Consider the following 14,634-nt stretch of genomic DNA (forward strand, 5'->3'; position numbering starts at 1 on the left):
CAGATTTGCCAGTTCTTGCTGTGAAATGTTACCCCACTCTTCCACCAAGGCACCTGGGGGGAATGGCCCTAGCCCTCACCCTCCGATCCAACAGGTCCCAGACGTGCTCAATGGGATTGAGATCCGGGCTCTTTGCTGGCCATGGCAGAACACTGACATCCCGTCTTGCAGGAAATCACGCACAGAATGAGCAGTATGGCTGGTGGCATTGTCAATGCTGGAGGGTCATGTCAGGATGAGGCTGCAGGAAGGGTACCACATGAGGGAGGAGGATGTCTTCCCAGTAACGCACAGTGTTGAGATTGCCTGCAATGACAACAAGCTCAGTCCGATAATGCTGTAACACCGCCCCAGACCACGACGGACCATCGACCTCCAAATCGATCCCGCTCCAGAATACAGGCCTCGGTGTAATGCTCATTCCTTCAACGATAAACGCGAATCCGACCATCACCCCTGGTGAGACAAAACCGCGACTCGTCAGTGAAGAGCACTTTTTGCCAGCCCTGTCTGGTCCAGCGACGGTGGGTTTGTGCCCATTGGCGACGTTGTTGCCGGTGATGTCTGGTGAGGACCTGACTTACAACAGGCCTACAAGCCCTCAGTCCAGTCTCTCTCAGCCTATTGCGGACAGTCTGAGCACTGATGGAGGGATTGTGCATTCCTGGTGTAACTCGGGCAGTTGTTGTTGCCATCTTGTACCTGTCCCGCAGGTGTGATGTTCGGATGTACCGATCCTGTGCAGGTGTTACACGTGGTCTGCCACTGCGCGGACAATCAACTGTCCATTCTGTCTCCCTGTAGCGCTGTCTTAAGCGTCTCACAGTACGGACATTGCAATTTATTGCCCTGGCCACATCTGCAGTCCTCATGCCTCGTTGCAGCATGCATAAGGCACGTTCACACAGATGAGCAGGGACCCTGCATCCCACTGCTGGCTTGCTTCTGAAGCTAAGCAGGGTTGGTCCTGGTCAGTCCCTGGATGGGAGACCTGATGCTACTGGAAGTGGTGTTGGAGGGCCAGTAGGAGGCACTCTTTCCTCTGGTCTAAAAAATATCCCAATGCCCCAGGGCAGTGATTGGGGACACTGCCCTGTGTAGGGTGCTGTCTTTCGGATGGGGCGTTAAACGGGTGTCCTGACTCTCTGAGGTCATTAAAGATCCCATTGCACTTATCGTAAGAGTAGGGGTGTTAACCCCGGTGTCCTGGCTAAATTCCCAATCTGGCCCTCATACCATCATGGCCATCTAATCACCCCCAGCTTACAATTGGCTCATCCATCCATCCCCCTCCTCTCCCCTGAAACTATTCCCCAGGTCGATGCTGTAAATGAGAATGTGTTCTCAGTCAACTTACCTGGTAAAATAAAAATTAAAAAATATCTTTCTTTCGTTGTTTTTCGGAGTCAGTAGAAAGGCCTTTTTAGTGTCCTAAGTTTTCATAACTGACCTTAATTGTCTACCGTATGTAAGCTGTTAGTGTCTTAACGACCATTCCACAGGTGCATGTACATTAATTGTTTATGGTTCATTGAACAAGCATGGGAAACAGTGTTTAAACCCTTTACAATGAAAATCTGTGAAGTTATTTGGATTTTTACGAATTATCTTTGAAAGACAGGGTCCTGAAAAAGGGACGCTTCTTTTTTTGAGAAGTTTACAAATTAGATGAGTCTAGCAGTATGTAAACATTATTTAAACATTATTGAAGTGACTGGTGTTTCATTATTAAAGTGGCTAGTGATTCCAAGTCTATGTATATAGGGCAGCAGCCTTTAAGGTGCAGGGTTGCGTAACCGTCTGGAAGCTGGCTAGTGATGGCTATTTAAGTCTGATTACATTGAGATAGAAGCATTTTTTTCAATCTCTCAGTCCCATTTGTGATGCACCTGTACTGACCTCGCCTTCTGGATGATTGCGGGGTGAACAGGCCATTGATGTCCTTGATGATCTTTTTAGCCATCCTGTGACATCGGGTGGTGTAGGTGTCCTGGAGGGAAGGTAGTTTGTCTCCGGTGATGCGGTGCAGTTGCCGTACCAGGCGGTGACACAGCCTGACAGGATGCTCTTAATTGTGCATCTGTAGAGGTTTGTGGGTCTTAAGGGCCAAGCAAAATTTCTTCAGCCTCCTGAGGTTGAAGAGGCGCTGTTGTGTCTTCTTCACCACACTGTCTGTGTGGGTGGACCATTTCAGATCGCCAGTGATGTATACGCCCAGGAACTTGAAGATTTTCACCTTCTCCACTGCGGTACCGTTGATGTGGATAGGGTCGTACTCCCTCTGCTGTTTCCTGAAGTCCACAATCAGCTCCTTTTGTTTTGTTAATGTTGAGAGGTTATTTTCCTGGCACCACTCTCCCAGGGCCCTCATCTCCTCCCTGCAGGCTGTCTCATCATTGTTGGTAATCAGGCTTACTACTGTTGTGTTCGCTGCAAACTTGATGATTGAGTTGGGAGCATGCTTGGCCACCCAGTCATGGGTGAACAGAGGAGTACAGGAGGGGGCTGAGCACACACCCTTGTGGGGCCCCTGTGTTGAGGGTCAGCAAAGTGGTGTTGTTTCCTACCTTCCCCACCTGGGGACGGCCCGTCAGGAAGTCCAGGACCCAGTTGCACAGGGCGGGTTGAGACCCAAGGCCCCGAGCTTAATGATGAGCATGGAGAGTACTATGGTGTTGAATGTTGATCTATAGTCAATGAACAGCATTACATAAAAACACAAAAAAAAAAACGTAATACTACGAAGTTGCTTAGGAGCTTGAAGCAGAGCTGCCGTATCTGTTGGTGACATCTTAAACAAAAAATGTATTGTTTCCTCACGCGTAAAGGTGGTTGAGTTATGAAGGAATTAAGTCAAGGTCAGAATACGGCGTACATGTAGACACCTCCGCCACACCTTCATTTCGTAGATCTCGACCGAATAGTGGGTGAATAGCATGCTATTCTCATGCTTAATTTCAAGGTCAGAATACGCATAGAGAGAAGTGCATAAGAAGGGAATTGCAGTGAGCTCCAAAAGGGACAATGATATATTTGTTGTTTTGGCTCTGTACTCTAGCACAGATTTAGTTTGAGGGTATTTTCATCCATTTCGGGTAAATCGTTTAGAAATCACAACACTTTTTGTACATATTCCCTCCATTTTAGGGGACCAAAAGTATTGGGATGAATTTACTTATGTTTAATAAAGTAGTTAAAAGTTAAGTATTTGGTCCCATATTCATAGTACGCAATGACATTAAGCTTGTGTGACTACAAATTTGTTGGATGCATTTGCTGTTTTGGTTGTGTTTCAGATTATTTTGTGCGCAATAGAAATGAATGATAAATAATGTATTGTGTCATTTTGGTCACTTGTATTGTAAATAAGAATAGAATATGTTTCTAAACACTACGTCAATGTGGATGCTACCGGGATTACAGATAATCCTGAATGAATTGTGAATAATGTTGATTGAGAAAGACATGCTAACCTCTCACCATTACAATAACAGGGGTGTTTTTTCATTTTTTTGGAGGGGTGATATGATATTTGTGCATCTGTAACTTAATGTAGTCATTGCTTGCTATGAATATGGGACAAAATACTAAACGTTTTACGACTCTAATACACATGTAAGTGAATCTGTCCTGATACTTTTGGTCCACTAAAATGGGGGGGGACTATGCACAAAGTGCTGTAAATTCTAAATGGTTCACCCGATATGGATGAAAATACCCTCAAATTAAATGATACTCTGCACTTTAACCTCATAGTCATTGTATAGTGCTGCAAGTGCTAGAGTACAGACTCAAAACAACAAAACATTTAGTCACTGGCCCAATACTTTTGGGGCTCACTGCACGTTCCATTTACGCACGCTTAACTCTGGTCGGAATCATCCCCATAGATGCGTTCTGCCGATGTGTGTTCTATGGAATTAGGGCACAGCGAAGTAGCAGAGATTTGGGCATGTACATTTTTAGTATGGCCCGTGGGACAGAAGTTAGCTAGAGTGTTGACCTAGAGACAAACCTCTGAGAAGGGACTACACTGTCCAGTGTGTGGTATAAGGGGGCAGTAACTTCCACTGTTTTTTTATTATTATCTAATTTGAGCTTTACACATCTGAAACATTTTGGGATGGAACAGTTGTAGCCTTAAGAATATTGTTTTACCAATGCCTTTAGTTAGTAGTACAATTTGGATGGAATGGAACAGTTATAGCCTTGAGCCTCTACTCTATTAGTGTTCGTACAGGCATTCCTATTGATGGCATAGTGGATTTAGCAATAGCGTTTCTTAAATAAGATACGACTCTGATTTTCACTGTAAATCATCTCTGTCATGCTTAATGTCATGGCTTGTTGTTTTACTGAGGCTGCGTTTACACAGGCAGCCCAATACTGATCCTTTTTACACTGTTTGGTCTTTTGACCAATCACATCAGATCGTTTGCAGAGCTCATTTGGTCAAAAGACCAATTTGTGGGAAAAGATCAGAATTGGGCTGCCTGTGCAAATGCAGTGTGTGAGGCCTGTGTGTGCCAGTCATGATAAGACTGTATGTAGGTCTATTGTTTTGGACTGTATTCAGCGAACCAAGACTGCAAAGCCCGTTACGCACCTGCATAAGGTTAGTCTGAATACCAACTACTGAGAAGTGTAGGAATGCTGTGTTGTAGTAGTAGTAGTAGTAGTAGGTGACATGCAAATACAAGCGTGACAGTGTGATGTAAGCTGGAGTTGTTAGACATTCACCTCAAAGGTCTAGGACAATGCTGTAGAATGGTGCTGAACAGTGGAGGCTGGTGGGAGGCGCAATAGGAGGACAAGTTCATTGTAATGGCTAGAATGGAATTAATGGAGCGGTATCAAACATATGGAAACCATGTTTGACTCCGTTCAATTGATTCCATTCCAGCTGTTACAATGAGTCCGTCCTCCTATAGCTCCTCCCACCAGCCGCCACTGGCACCGAAGCATCTTGTGTTACGAAACTTACTGAGTGCATTGTTAAAATGATTCAAGTCTGCTCTTGAATTTGGCTTTGAGACAATGTAATGTTGTCTCACATTTCTTGTGAAAGCCCTTCTACACAGCACTAATCAAGTTTAACATTTTATTAGTCATATGTACAGGATACACATGGTATACATCGTCCAACTATAGGCTTACTTTCAGGTTCCTTTGCAACAACAATAAGAAATAAAAAAGAGAAGAATATGAACAAAAAGTAAATGGCAGTAGAATAGATTAATACATTTAGCGTACGTATAATGCAGGAAGGCACAATTTATAGTACAATATTTACCTGTGTATTGGGGATGGGGGGCAAGTGAATAAATTGAGCAGTATAATAAGAGTCTGGTAGCAGCAGTTGTGATGTGTGGGTGTGTGTGGGTGTGTGCATGAGTGAGTGCATTTGTGCTAGGGTGCGGAGAATTGTAGCAGGTGGTCAGTTCAAGTGTTCAGCAGTCTGATGGCTTGTAGATACCAACAGGCTCAGAGACAGTTTCTATCAGACCTCATGCTCCGATACCGTCTACCTCGTGGCTGTGGTGTGTGGGGTTCTTGACAATGTTGCGTGCCCTTCCTCAGGCACCGTTATAAGTAGATGTCCTGGATGAGTGTTAGCACGGTCCCAATGATGTACTGAGCTGTCTTCACCACCCGCTAGAGGGCCGTACCAGGCTGTGGTGCAACCGGTCAGGATGCTCTCGGTGGCGCAGCGGTAGTATTTGGAGAGACCCGGGGCGGCGTGCCAAATTCTTCAGACTCCTTAGGAAGTGTAGACGCTTTTGCACCCTCTTGACAAGAGTGGTGGTGTTGGTCCATGACAAGTCCTCATTATTGTGGATGCTGCAGTCCCGTTGATGTGGATCGGGCCATGTTCCCTTCTCTGCTTCCTGTATTCAACAATCAACTCCTTTGTTTTGCTGACATTGAGGGAGAAGTTGTCATGACATAGTTAACTTACCTCCTCCCTATAGGCTGACTCGTTGTTTATCAGGCCTACAACCGTGATGTCGTCGGCAAACTTGGTGGAGTTGGTGTCGTGCAAAGCCACACCGTTGTGGGTGAACAGGGAGTACAGCAGAGGACTGAGGACACACCCCTGGGGGGGGCCCCTGTGTTAAGAGTCAGTGTGGAGAAGGCGTTGTTGCCAATCCTTGCAACCTGTGGCCTGCCCGTCAGGAAGTCCAGCATCCAGTTGCAGAGAGTGGTTCCAAGACCCAGGGCTCTGAGCTTGGTGTCTAGCTTGGGGGGAACAATAGTGTTGAACTCTGAACTGTAGTCCATGAACATCATTCTCACATAGGTGTTCCTCTTTTCCAGATGTGTCACGGCTTTGTGAATAGCGATGGAAATAGCATCTTCTGTGGATCTTTTGGAGCGGTAGGCAAATTGGAGTGGGACCAGTGTACCTGACATAAGTATTCACACCCCTGAGTCAATACATGTAAGAATCACCTTTGGCATTAATCACAGCTGTGAGTCTTTCTGGGTAAGTCTCTAAGAGTTTTGCACACCTGGATGTACAATATTTGCCCATGGTTCTATTCAGAATTTTTCTTTTCAACCATTTTTAAGTCTTGCCTTAGATTTTCAAGCAGATTTAAGTTAAAACTGTAACCCTGCCACTCAGGAACAGTCACTGTGTATTGAGTAGATTCACTACACTGCTTTAAAAAGGTTTAACAAAGGTCATGTAAAGAAACACTTTATGGCAACCTTGCAATGAGAGGTTCAGAGATACTTTTGAGAGATGGGAAACTCCATTGGAATCGTATTAACTCCCATTGTGTATTTTATCCAATGTGTAGTCAATGGACCGCGCGGTGCATTCTGGGACAAGGATAGCGCTCCTTCATGGAGTGTATGGGAGTCAATTGGGCGCTAGCTCAAAATGCCAACATTAGCATGAATTTCGTCAACAAGAAGTACAACATTGCAAATATTTTCAGAGATGTTAGCGAATTAACTTGTTCTCTTTAATATCGTAGAGCTTTGGAATCGTGACGTTGCGTAATTTCGCAGAAAATAGGCAGGTTTCTCAACTCACCCTGTACTCACCTGGAATGCATTGAAATTAACATCTTCCTTCTTAGAAGTTAATTTGTGCAATTTCTTTCCACCTTCAAATCAATCAATCAAATGTATTTATAAAGCCCTTCTTACATCAGCTCACAAAGTGCTGTACAGAAACCCAGCCTAAAACCCCAAACAGCAAGCAATGCAGGTGTAGAAGCACGGTGGCAAGGAAAAACTCCCTAGAAAGGCCGGAACTTAGGAAGAAACTTAGAGAGGAATCAGGCTTTGAGGGGTGGCCAGTCCTCTTCTGGCTGTGCCGGGTGGAGATTATAACAGAACATGGCCAAGATGTTCAAATGTTCATAGCAGCAGGGTCAGATAATAATAATCACAGTGGTTGTAGAGGGTGCAACAGGTCAGCACCTCAGGAGTAGATGTCAGTTGGCTTTTCATAGCTCATCATTCAGAGTATCTCTACCGCACCTGCTGTCTCTAGAGAGTTTAAAACAGCAGGTCTGGGACAAGGTAGCGCGTCTGGTGAACAGGCAATGGTTCCATAGCCGCAGGCAGAACAGTTGAAACTGGAGCAGCAGCACGACCAGGTGGACTAGGGACAGCAAGGAGTCATCAGGCCAGGTAGTCCTGAGGCATGGTCTTAGGGCTCATGTCCTCTGAGAGGAAGAGAGAGAGAGAATTAGCGAGAGCATACATAAATTCACACAGGACACCGGATAAGACAGGAGAAATACTCCAGATATAACAGACTGACCCTAGCCCCCCGACACACAAACTATTGCAGCATAAATACGACGATACCCCCGGACAGGGCCAACCAGGTAGGATATAACCCCACCCACTTTGCCAAAGCACATCCTTCTAGTGGTGTGGGGGCTATCTTCAACCACCAACTTACTATCCTGAGACAAGGCCGAGTTTTGCCCACAAAGATCTCCCCCAAGGCACGAACCGGGGGGGACGCCAACCCGGACAAGAAGATCACGTCAGTGACTCCAACCCACTCAAGTGACGCACCCCTTCTAGGGACGGCATGGAAGGAGACCAGTAAGCCAGTGACTCAGCCCCCGTAATATGGTTTGAGGCAGAGAATCCCAGTGGAGAGAGGGGAACCGGCCAGGCAGAGACAGCAAGGGCGGTTTGTTGCTCCAGTGCCTTTCCATTCACCTTCACACTCCTGGGCCAGACTACACTCAATCATAGGACCTACTGAAGAGATGAGTCTTCAATAAAGACTTAAAGGTCGAGACCGAGTCTGCGTCTCTCATGGATAGGCAGACCATTCCATAAAAATGGAGCTCTATAAGAGCAAGCCCTGCCTCCAACTATTTGCTTAGAACTTCTAGGGACAGTAAGGAGACCTGTGTCTTGTGACCGTAGCGTATGTGTAGTAGGTATGTACGGTAGGACCAAATCGGAAAAATTGGTAGGAGCAAGCCCATGTGTAATGCTTTGTAGGTTAGCTGTAAAACCTTGAAATCAGCCCTAGCCTTAACAGGAAGCCAGTGTAGAGAGGCTAGCACTGGAGTAATATGTTGATTGTTTTTGGTTCTAGTCAAGATTCTAGCAGCTGCGTTTAGCACTAACTGAAGTTTATTTAGTGCTTTATCCAGGTAGCCGGAAAGTAGAGCATTGCAGTAGTCTAATCTAGAAGTGACAAAAGCATGGATATGTTTTTCTGCATAATTTTTGGACAGAAAGTTTCTGATTTTTGCAATGTTATGTAGATGGAAAAAGCTGTCCTTGAAACAGTCTTGGTATGTTCGTCAAAAGAGAGATCTGGGTCCAGAGTAACGCCGAGGTCCTTCAGTTTTAATTGAGACGACTGTACAACCATCAAGATTAATTGTCAGATTCAACAGAAGATCTCTTAGTTTCTTGGGACCTAGAACTAGCATCTCAGTTTGTCCGAGTTTTAAAGTAGAAAATTGAATGCCTTCGAGCCAATCAGTTGTGTTGTGTCAAGGTAGTGGGGGTATACAGAAGATTTGGTAAAAGACCAAGTCCATATTATGGCAAGAACAGCTCAAATAAGCAAAGAGAAATGACAGTCCATCATTACTTTAAGACATGAAGGTCAGTCAATAAGGACATTTTAAAGAACTTTGAAAGTTTCTTCAAGTGCGGTCGCAAAAACCATCAAGCACTATGATGAAACTGGCTCTCATGAGGACCTCCACAGGAATGGAAGACCCAGAGTTACCTCTGCTGCAGAGGATAAGACCATTAGAGTTCCCAGCCTCAGAAATTGCAGCCTAAATAAATACTTCACAGAGTTCAATTAACAGACACATCTCAACATCAACTGTTCAGAGGAGACTCTGAATCAGGCCTTCATGGTCAAATTGCTGGATAGAATCAACTACTAAAGGACACCAATAAGAAGAGACTTGCTTGGGCTAAGAAACACGAGCAATGGACATTAGACCGGTGGAAATTTGTCCTTTGGTCTGGAGTCCAAATTGGAGATTTTTGGTTCCATCCGCTGTCTTTGTGAGACGCGGTGTGGGTGAACAGATGATCTCTCCATGTGTATTTCCCATCATAAAGCATGGAGTACGAGGTGTTATGGTGTGGGGGTGCTTTGCTGGTGACACTGTCTGTGATTTATTTAGAATTCAAGGTTCACCAGCATGGCTACCACAGCATTCTGCAGCGATACGCCATCCCATCTGGTTTGGGCTTAGTGGGACTATCATTTGTTTTTCAACAGGACAATGACCCAACACACCTCCAGGCTGTGTAAGGGCTATTTGACCAAGAAGGAGAGTGATGGAGTGCTGTATCAGATGACATGGCCTCCACAATCTCTCGACCTCAACCAAATTGAGATGGTTTGGGATGAGTTGGACTGCAGAGTCAAGAAAAAGCAGCCAACAAGTGCTCAGCATATGTGGGAACTTCTTCAAGACTGTTGAAAATGCATTCCAGGTGAAGCTGATTGAGAAATGCCAAGAGTGCAAAGCTGTCAAGGCAAAGGGTGGCTATTTGAAGAATCTCAAATATAAAATGTATGTTCATTTGTTTAACACTTTTTTGGTTACTACATGATTCCATGTGTTATTTCATAGTTGTGATGTCTTCACTATTATAAAATAGTAAAAATAAACAAAAACCCTTGAATGAGTAGGTGTTCTAAAACGTTTGATGCACATTTTTAAAAATATGTTTTAGATGGGCTTGGTTAAGGTCACCCGTGACTGCTTCCGGGTGAGAGGATTCTTACTGGCTAATGATCTTGTAAAGTTTGCTAAGTGCTGCCGTTGTTTGCTTGTGGCAGTGTATGTGCACAGCTGTGATGATCACACACATGAATTCCCTTATATATAGGCATATAGTGGGGTCGTCATTTTGGCACCTCCTGGTCAGGTGAACAGGAGCTCACAATGTTTTCAACTACTGTACACTACGCTCCCCCCAAATCTTACCAGAAGCCACCATTCGACCCTTTCGGAATATGGAAAAGCCTTCTGGTTGAATTGTAGAGTCGAGTGTGAGGAACATTTGAGGAAAAACAAGACACAGCATTTCCTGATGACCCTCTTCGATTGAAGCCTTGCTCTGAGTTCACTAAGTTTATTTTCCATACTAGGAAGAGGAGGCAGTGTAGCCTGTCTTTTCAGCCTAGCTTTGAGTGCCCCTTTCCTTTCTTCTTTGCTGGCGTTGCCTTAGGTCATCTCGGCCAGGAGCCAATGTACTATTCCAGACCTGGTAGGCTGAGTGTGTAGCTTCCGATTCATGATCCATAAGTGTTTGTCGGTCGTAGGAGATTATTGCACAAACATTCTGAGCAAACAAAGTAATTATTTAACACAAAAAATAGTCATAAAGCAAAGTCGAGCTGGAATCGGTAATAGACGCGCACCGCCATCTTGATACCAGACTGCCTTACTTACATTATCTCCTGTGATGATGGTCTTTATTTAACCAGTTAGAAATCCATTTCTGTGTCATCTCGCATGTAACAGTTACATGTCTGCCTGTCATGGTCCGTCCATACCACCACTGCTGGTAGTGAATCAGGCAGGCAGGGCCAAGCCAGGTGCAGACAAAGCAGGCAGTTACAGTTAGAAGGGCGGGTGATGGAGCAGCCACAGCACCACCACTCTGGGCCTGGTGCCCATGATGTGATCCAGAGAACAGAGGTCTGATTGACCAGGCCTGACCAGCCCCTCAGGCTCCCATCAATGACCCGTTTGAAAGGTCAGGCAGGCAGGCCACTGTCTGTACGGTAGGGGCTCTCAGCTCTTGTCATGTGAGGTCAGATTCCATTCCCATGGCCCACCCGGTAGTGGCAGAGGGTGGCAGAGCCGGTTGGTCACAAGTCGTCTTTAGCTTTCTTTAGCTCTGGTCCAGGTCACATTCTTTTCTTACCCTCTTGGATCTAACAGCTGATAAGTGTCAATGTCCGGGTTTAATTGGAATCTAAAAAATGACTGTTACTGGAATAAGATCATCCATCGCCTGCTGGATTTTAGTTTTTAGTTTCGAATATTTTCTAAACATGAATTTAAGTTCAATTTAATTGTTTTGAGAGTTTTAAAATACGGTCCCTCGTTGAGGATTTATCTTGCAAAGTTTCACCTTTTGAACTTTGCAAGGAACTTCAGGACTCGTGGATTGGGTCCAGCACTACCGGAGAAGCTGGGATGTTGTTTGCATCCGAGTGAGGAGCTCCGGTCCTGTGTCAGTCCAATTATGGCCAGGCTAGGTGTGGCGAGGGTCATCCCCCAGGACTGGTAATCCCTCCCTGGGAAGCATGCTGCTGGTGGACAGGCTGGGCATGGGGCTGGGGCCCTGGGCTTGGCTGGACAAAGCGGGCTGGTGCAGGGCCTGCCAGGAGTGTGAGCGCCGCTACCTGACGCTGGAGGAACCAGACGGTGTGTTGAGTTCCACAGACGGGGGAAGGGGGCGGTGTGTAACCTATAAGAAGTCCAGTTTCTTGTATGCGGTTATTTTGCATCTCAAGAAGTTGAGTGGTTGGTGGTGTCTTTTTGTAGCTTGTATAACGGCAGCTCTTTGAAGTAGGCGGCATCAATGGGGTTGTTGTACATTTGGCCCATGTTGTGTAGCTATATTGGGTGAATATTAGATCTAAAGATTTGACGGTGTGTTTGTGTCCACAGAGAGGGTGAATCTGCCTATGGGATAGGCCTATATTGGTGATGGATGCCCATGGGGCTACATTGGCGGTGTTCCTTCACACTCCTTCTCCTTGGCCCTGGTTGAGATGAGAGATGGGTGCAGCCTGGGATGTTGGAAGGAACTAGGGCAGTGGCTTTTAAATTTAGCTCCACAAGCCCCACGGCTGCAGGCAGAGAGCAGCTTTGCACTCTGAGCTGTTTTGGGCTCGGCGGGCCAGGGTTGGGCGGCGTTGGAGATGCTGCTCTACTCAGCAGTTAACAACTTTCACACTTTTCTTTTCAAAAACAGGCCATGTCAGAAAGGGAGGGAGAGCGAGACGTCCTCATTCCTAGGAGCCATGTTGTTCTAGTGCCTTAAGCGTCTTTGGGACTCTTCATAATGCTGCAGTGGTCTACTTGCTGATGATGCGTAACTGGAGTATCTCAGGAAGTGGAATTATTATTTTAAACAAATTTGTTGCACCATAATCAGAAGTTTAGGTTCATTTTATCCATTATCATGATGAGGAAGATCATGGTGATGGTGAGATGGAGGAATATGATGACTGATGAAGTGCTACATAACATATATTTCTCCGTCATGTAATACCTAAGCTTGTGTTGTTGCAGATGAGCCGGCTAGCCCTAGTGTTGACCATGAGGCCACATCCATTCCTGCTTCCGCCGTGATATCTGTCGCTCCAGCCATAACTACAGTCCCCCCTAGCCCAAGCTCCTCCCCGTACCCTCTCATGCGCCGACAGCTGTCACATGACCAAGGTAAGAGGCACTCTGGGGGCAGGGCTCCTAGTTGTCATGGTTAAGGTGCAGATACAGTACTGTCAGTTGCTGTGTTGTCAATGCCATTGTTGTTTTAGTCATGGGTGGTATCTGAAACACTCTATGTATGCAGTGCACTACTGTTGACCAGATGCCCAATCCCCATAGGCCCTGGTTGAAAGTAGTGCGCTATATAGGGAGTACTACAGTGCCATTTCAGCCGCTTCCATTGCTTTGTTACTGTCTTGATGTTTGTCACATAATAGCTGTGGCACATAATAGATGTGACAGAACTCAGTGCTGGAGTTTTCTGAGGAAGCATGACATTGACCCAGTTCTTTATACAGGCCTGAAAGCAGCTAGGATGTCTCCTCCATCAGTGCTAAATCACTTCAGAGTAAAATTGGCTCTGCATTTGATATTAACACAATTCTACCCTGTGATATTGAGCCCTAAAGCTACCTCAGAGAACACCACCACTGACCCTCACCAATAACACTCAGCTATGACACATCACTCTGTCTACACGCTGTAAAAAAAAAAACACTGTCCTTGTGTTTATGTCCCGGTCTCAAGAGTCTCTCAGAAATGCTATTCTGGAGTCTGATGCCGAGACAAAACAAGAGCGGTCCAAGTCCTGCGACGAGGGTCTGGATAACTACAGAGAGGAAGGCAGAGGGTGAGTCCCTTTTTTTACATTTGGAGATGTGGAATTTGGTCTCATTTTCTCACGATACTGTTCTCCCAAAGGTTTTGGTTCATCCTCCTAATATCATTTTTTTGTCTCCTTTCTCCTCTGTCTCCAGCCGGTCAAACAGTAAACACATGCCCAGTCTGAGAGGCCTGAGGAAGGTGAGGGAACGGCTCAATACAGGCTTTACTAACCACAACATGTTGGTTATCTTTCTTTATAACAACTTTAAATGGGTTAGAACAGCTCTAGAGAGGTTTAACTAAGCCATGTTGTCTGTGTTTATACAGCCAGTATAATGGCCGCTAAACATATGTGAGCAAAAAGCCGGTAATAACTATCCCTAATCGGAGTGCTTAACGGTGGGACAAGCTGCTACTTTTATGCAACAGGTTTGAAAACAGTCTGTACTTTCCCTGTGCTTTTGAAAGGTTTCCTAATCACATTGACAGGATGTGTTGTATGGTTTCCTGGCTTTGCCTGACTCATCTTGATTTCTTCAGCCATAATGAACTCACCTGTCTATGTGATTTTGCTACAGTAGTCAGACAGGCTTTGATGCTCCCCAAATACCAGTAGAAAAGGACTCCCTGAGGATTTGAGCTATTTTCTTTAAGACCACAGGCTCTCTTCCTGCTGATTACTCGTGTGTGTGTGTGTGTGTGTGTGTGTGTGTGTGTAGGCTCTGGATGGACACAAGTCATCTGATGACTCTGGGTCCAGAAGGGACTCCTCTTCAGATGTATTCAGTGACTCTTCTAAAGAAGGCTGGCTCAACTTCAGGCAGATCAACACTGAGAAGAGCAAGGTATATTTTCACACTTCTGCCCTTGTCCAACTGCCAAATCACACGGAGCTCTACTTCGCTGGTCTGGTTATGTATCCACCATAGTTGCTGGAAAGGACAATGTGGAACAAAAATATCCACATCCGTGTGAAAAGGTTATCATGCACACCCACCCACACTGTGCAAACTCTTTACATCTTCGTGCAGGGCCTTAACTCAACATT

General features: G+C 45.5%; 1 protein-coding gene across 1 annotated transcript in view; it reads left to right on the top strand.

Moving 5' to 3' along the window:
- Window positions 1-14,634, top strand: part of LOC106599254 (rho GTPase-activating protein 21) — a 106,355-nt gene that overhangs the window by 66,267 nt on the left and 25,454 nt on the right. Inside the window, 4 exon segments of the mRNA XM_014190390.2 lie at window positions 12,783-12,932; window positions 13,509-13,611; window positions 13,739-13,784; window positions 14,306-14,431. Coding sequence (XP_014045865.2) covers window positions 12,783-12,932; window positions 13,509-13,611; window positions 13,739-13,784; window positions 14,306-14,431 — 425 coding nt within the window.

Source organism: Salmo salar, chromosome ssa03 (genome assembly GCF_905237065.1).
Source record: "Salmo salar chromosome ssa03, Ssal_v3.1, whole genome shotgun sequence".
NCBI classification, from domain to species: domain Eukaryota; kingdom Metazoa; phylum Chordata; class Actinopteri; order Salmoniformes; family Salmonidae; genus Salmo; species Salmo salar.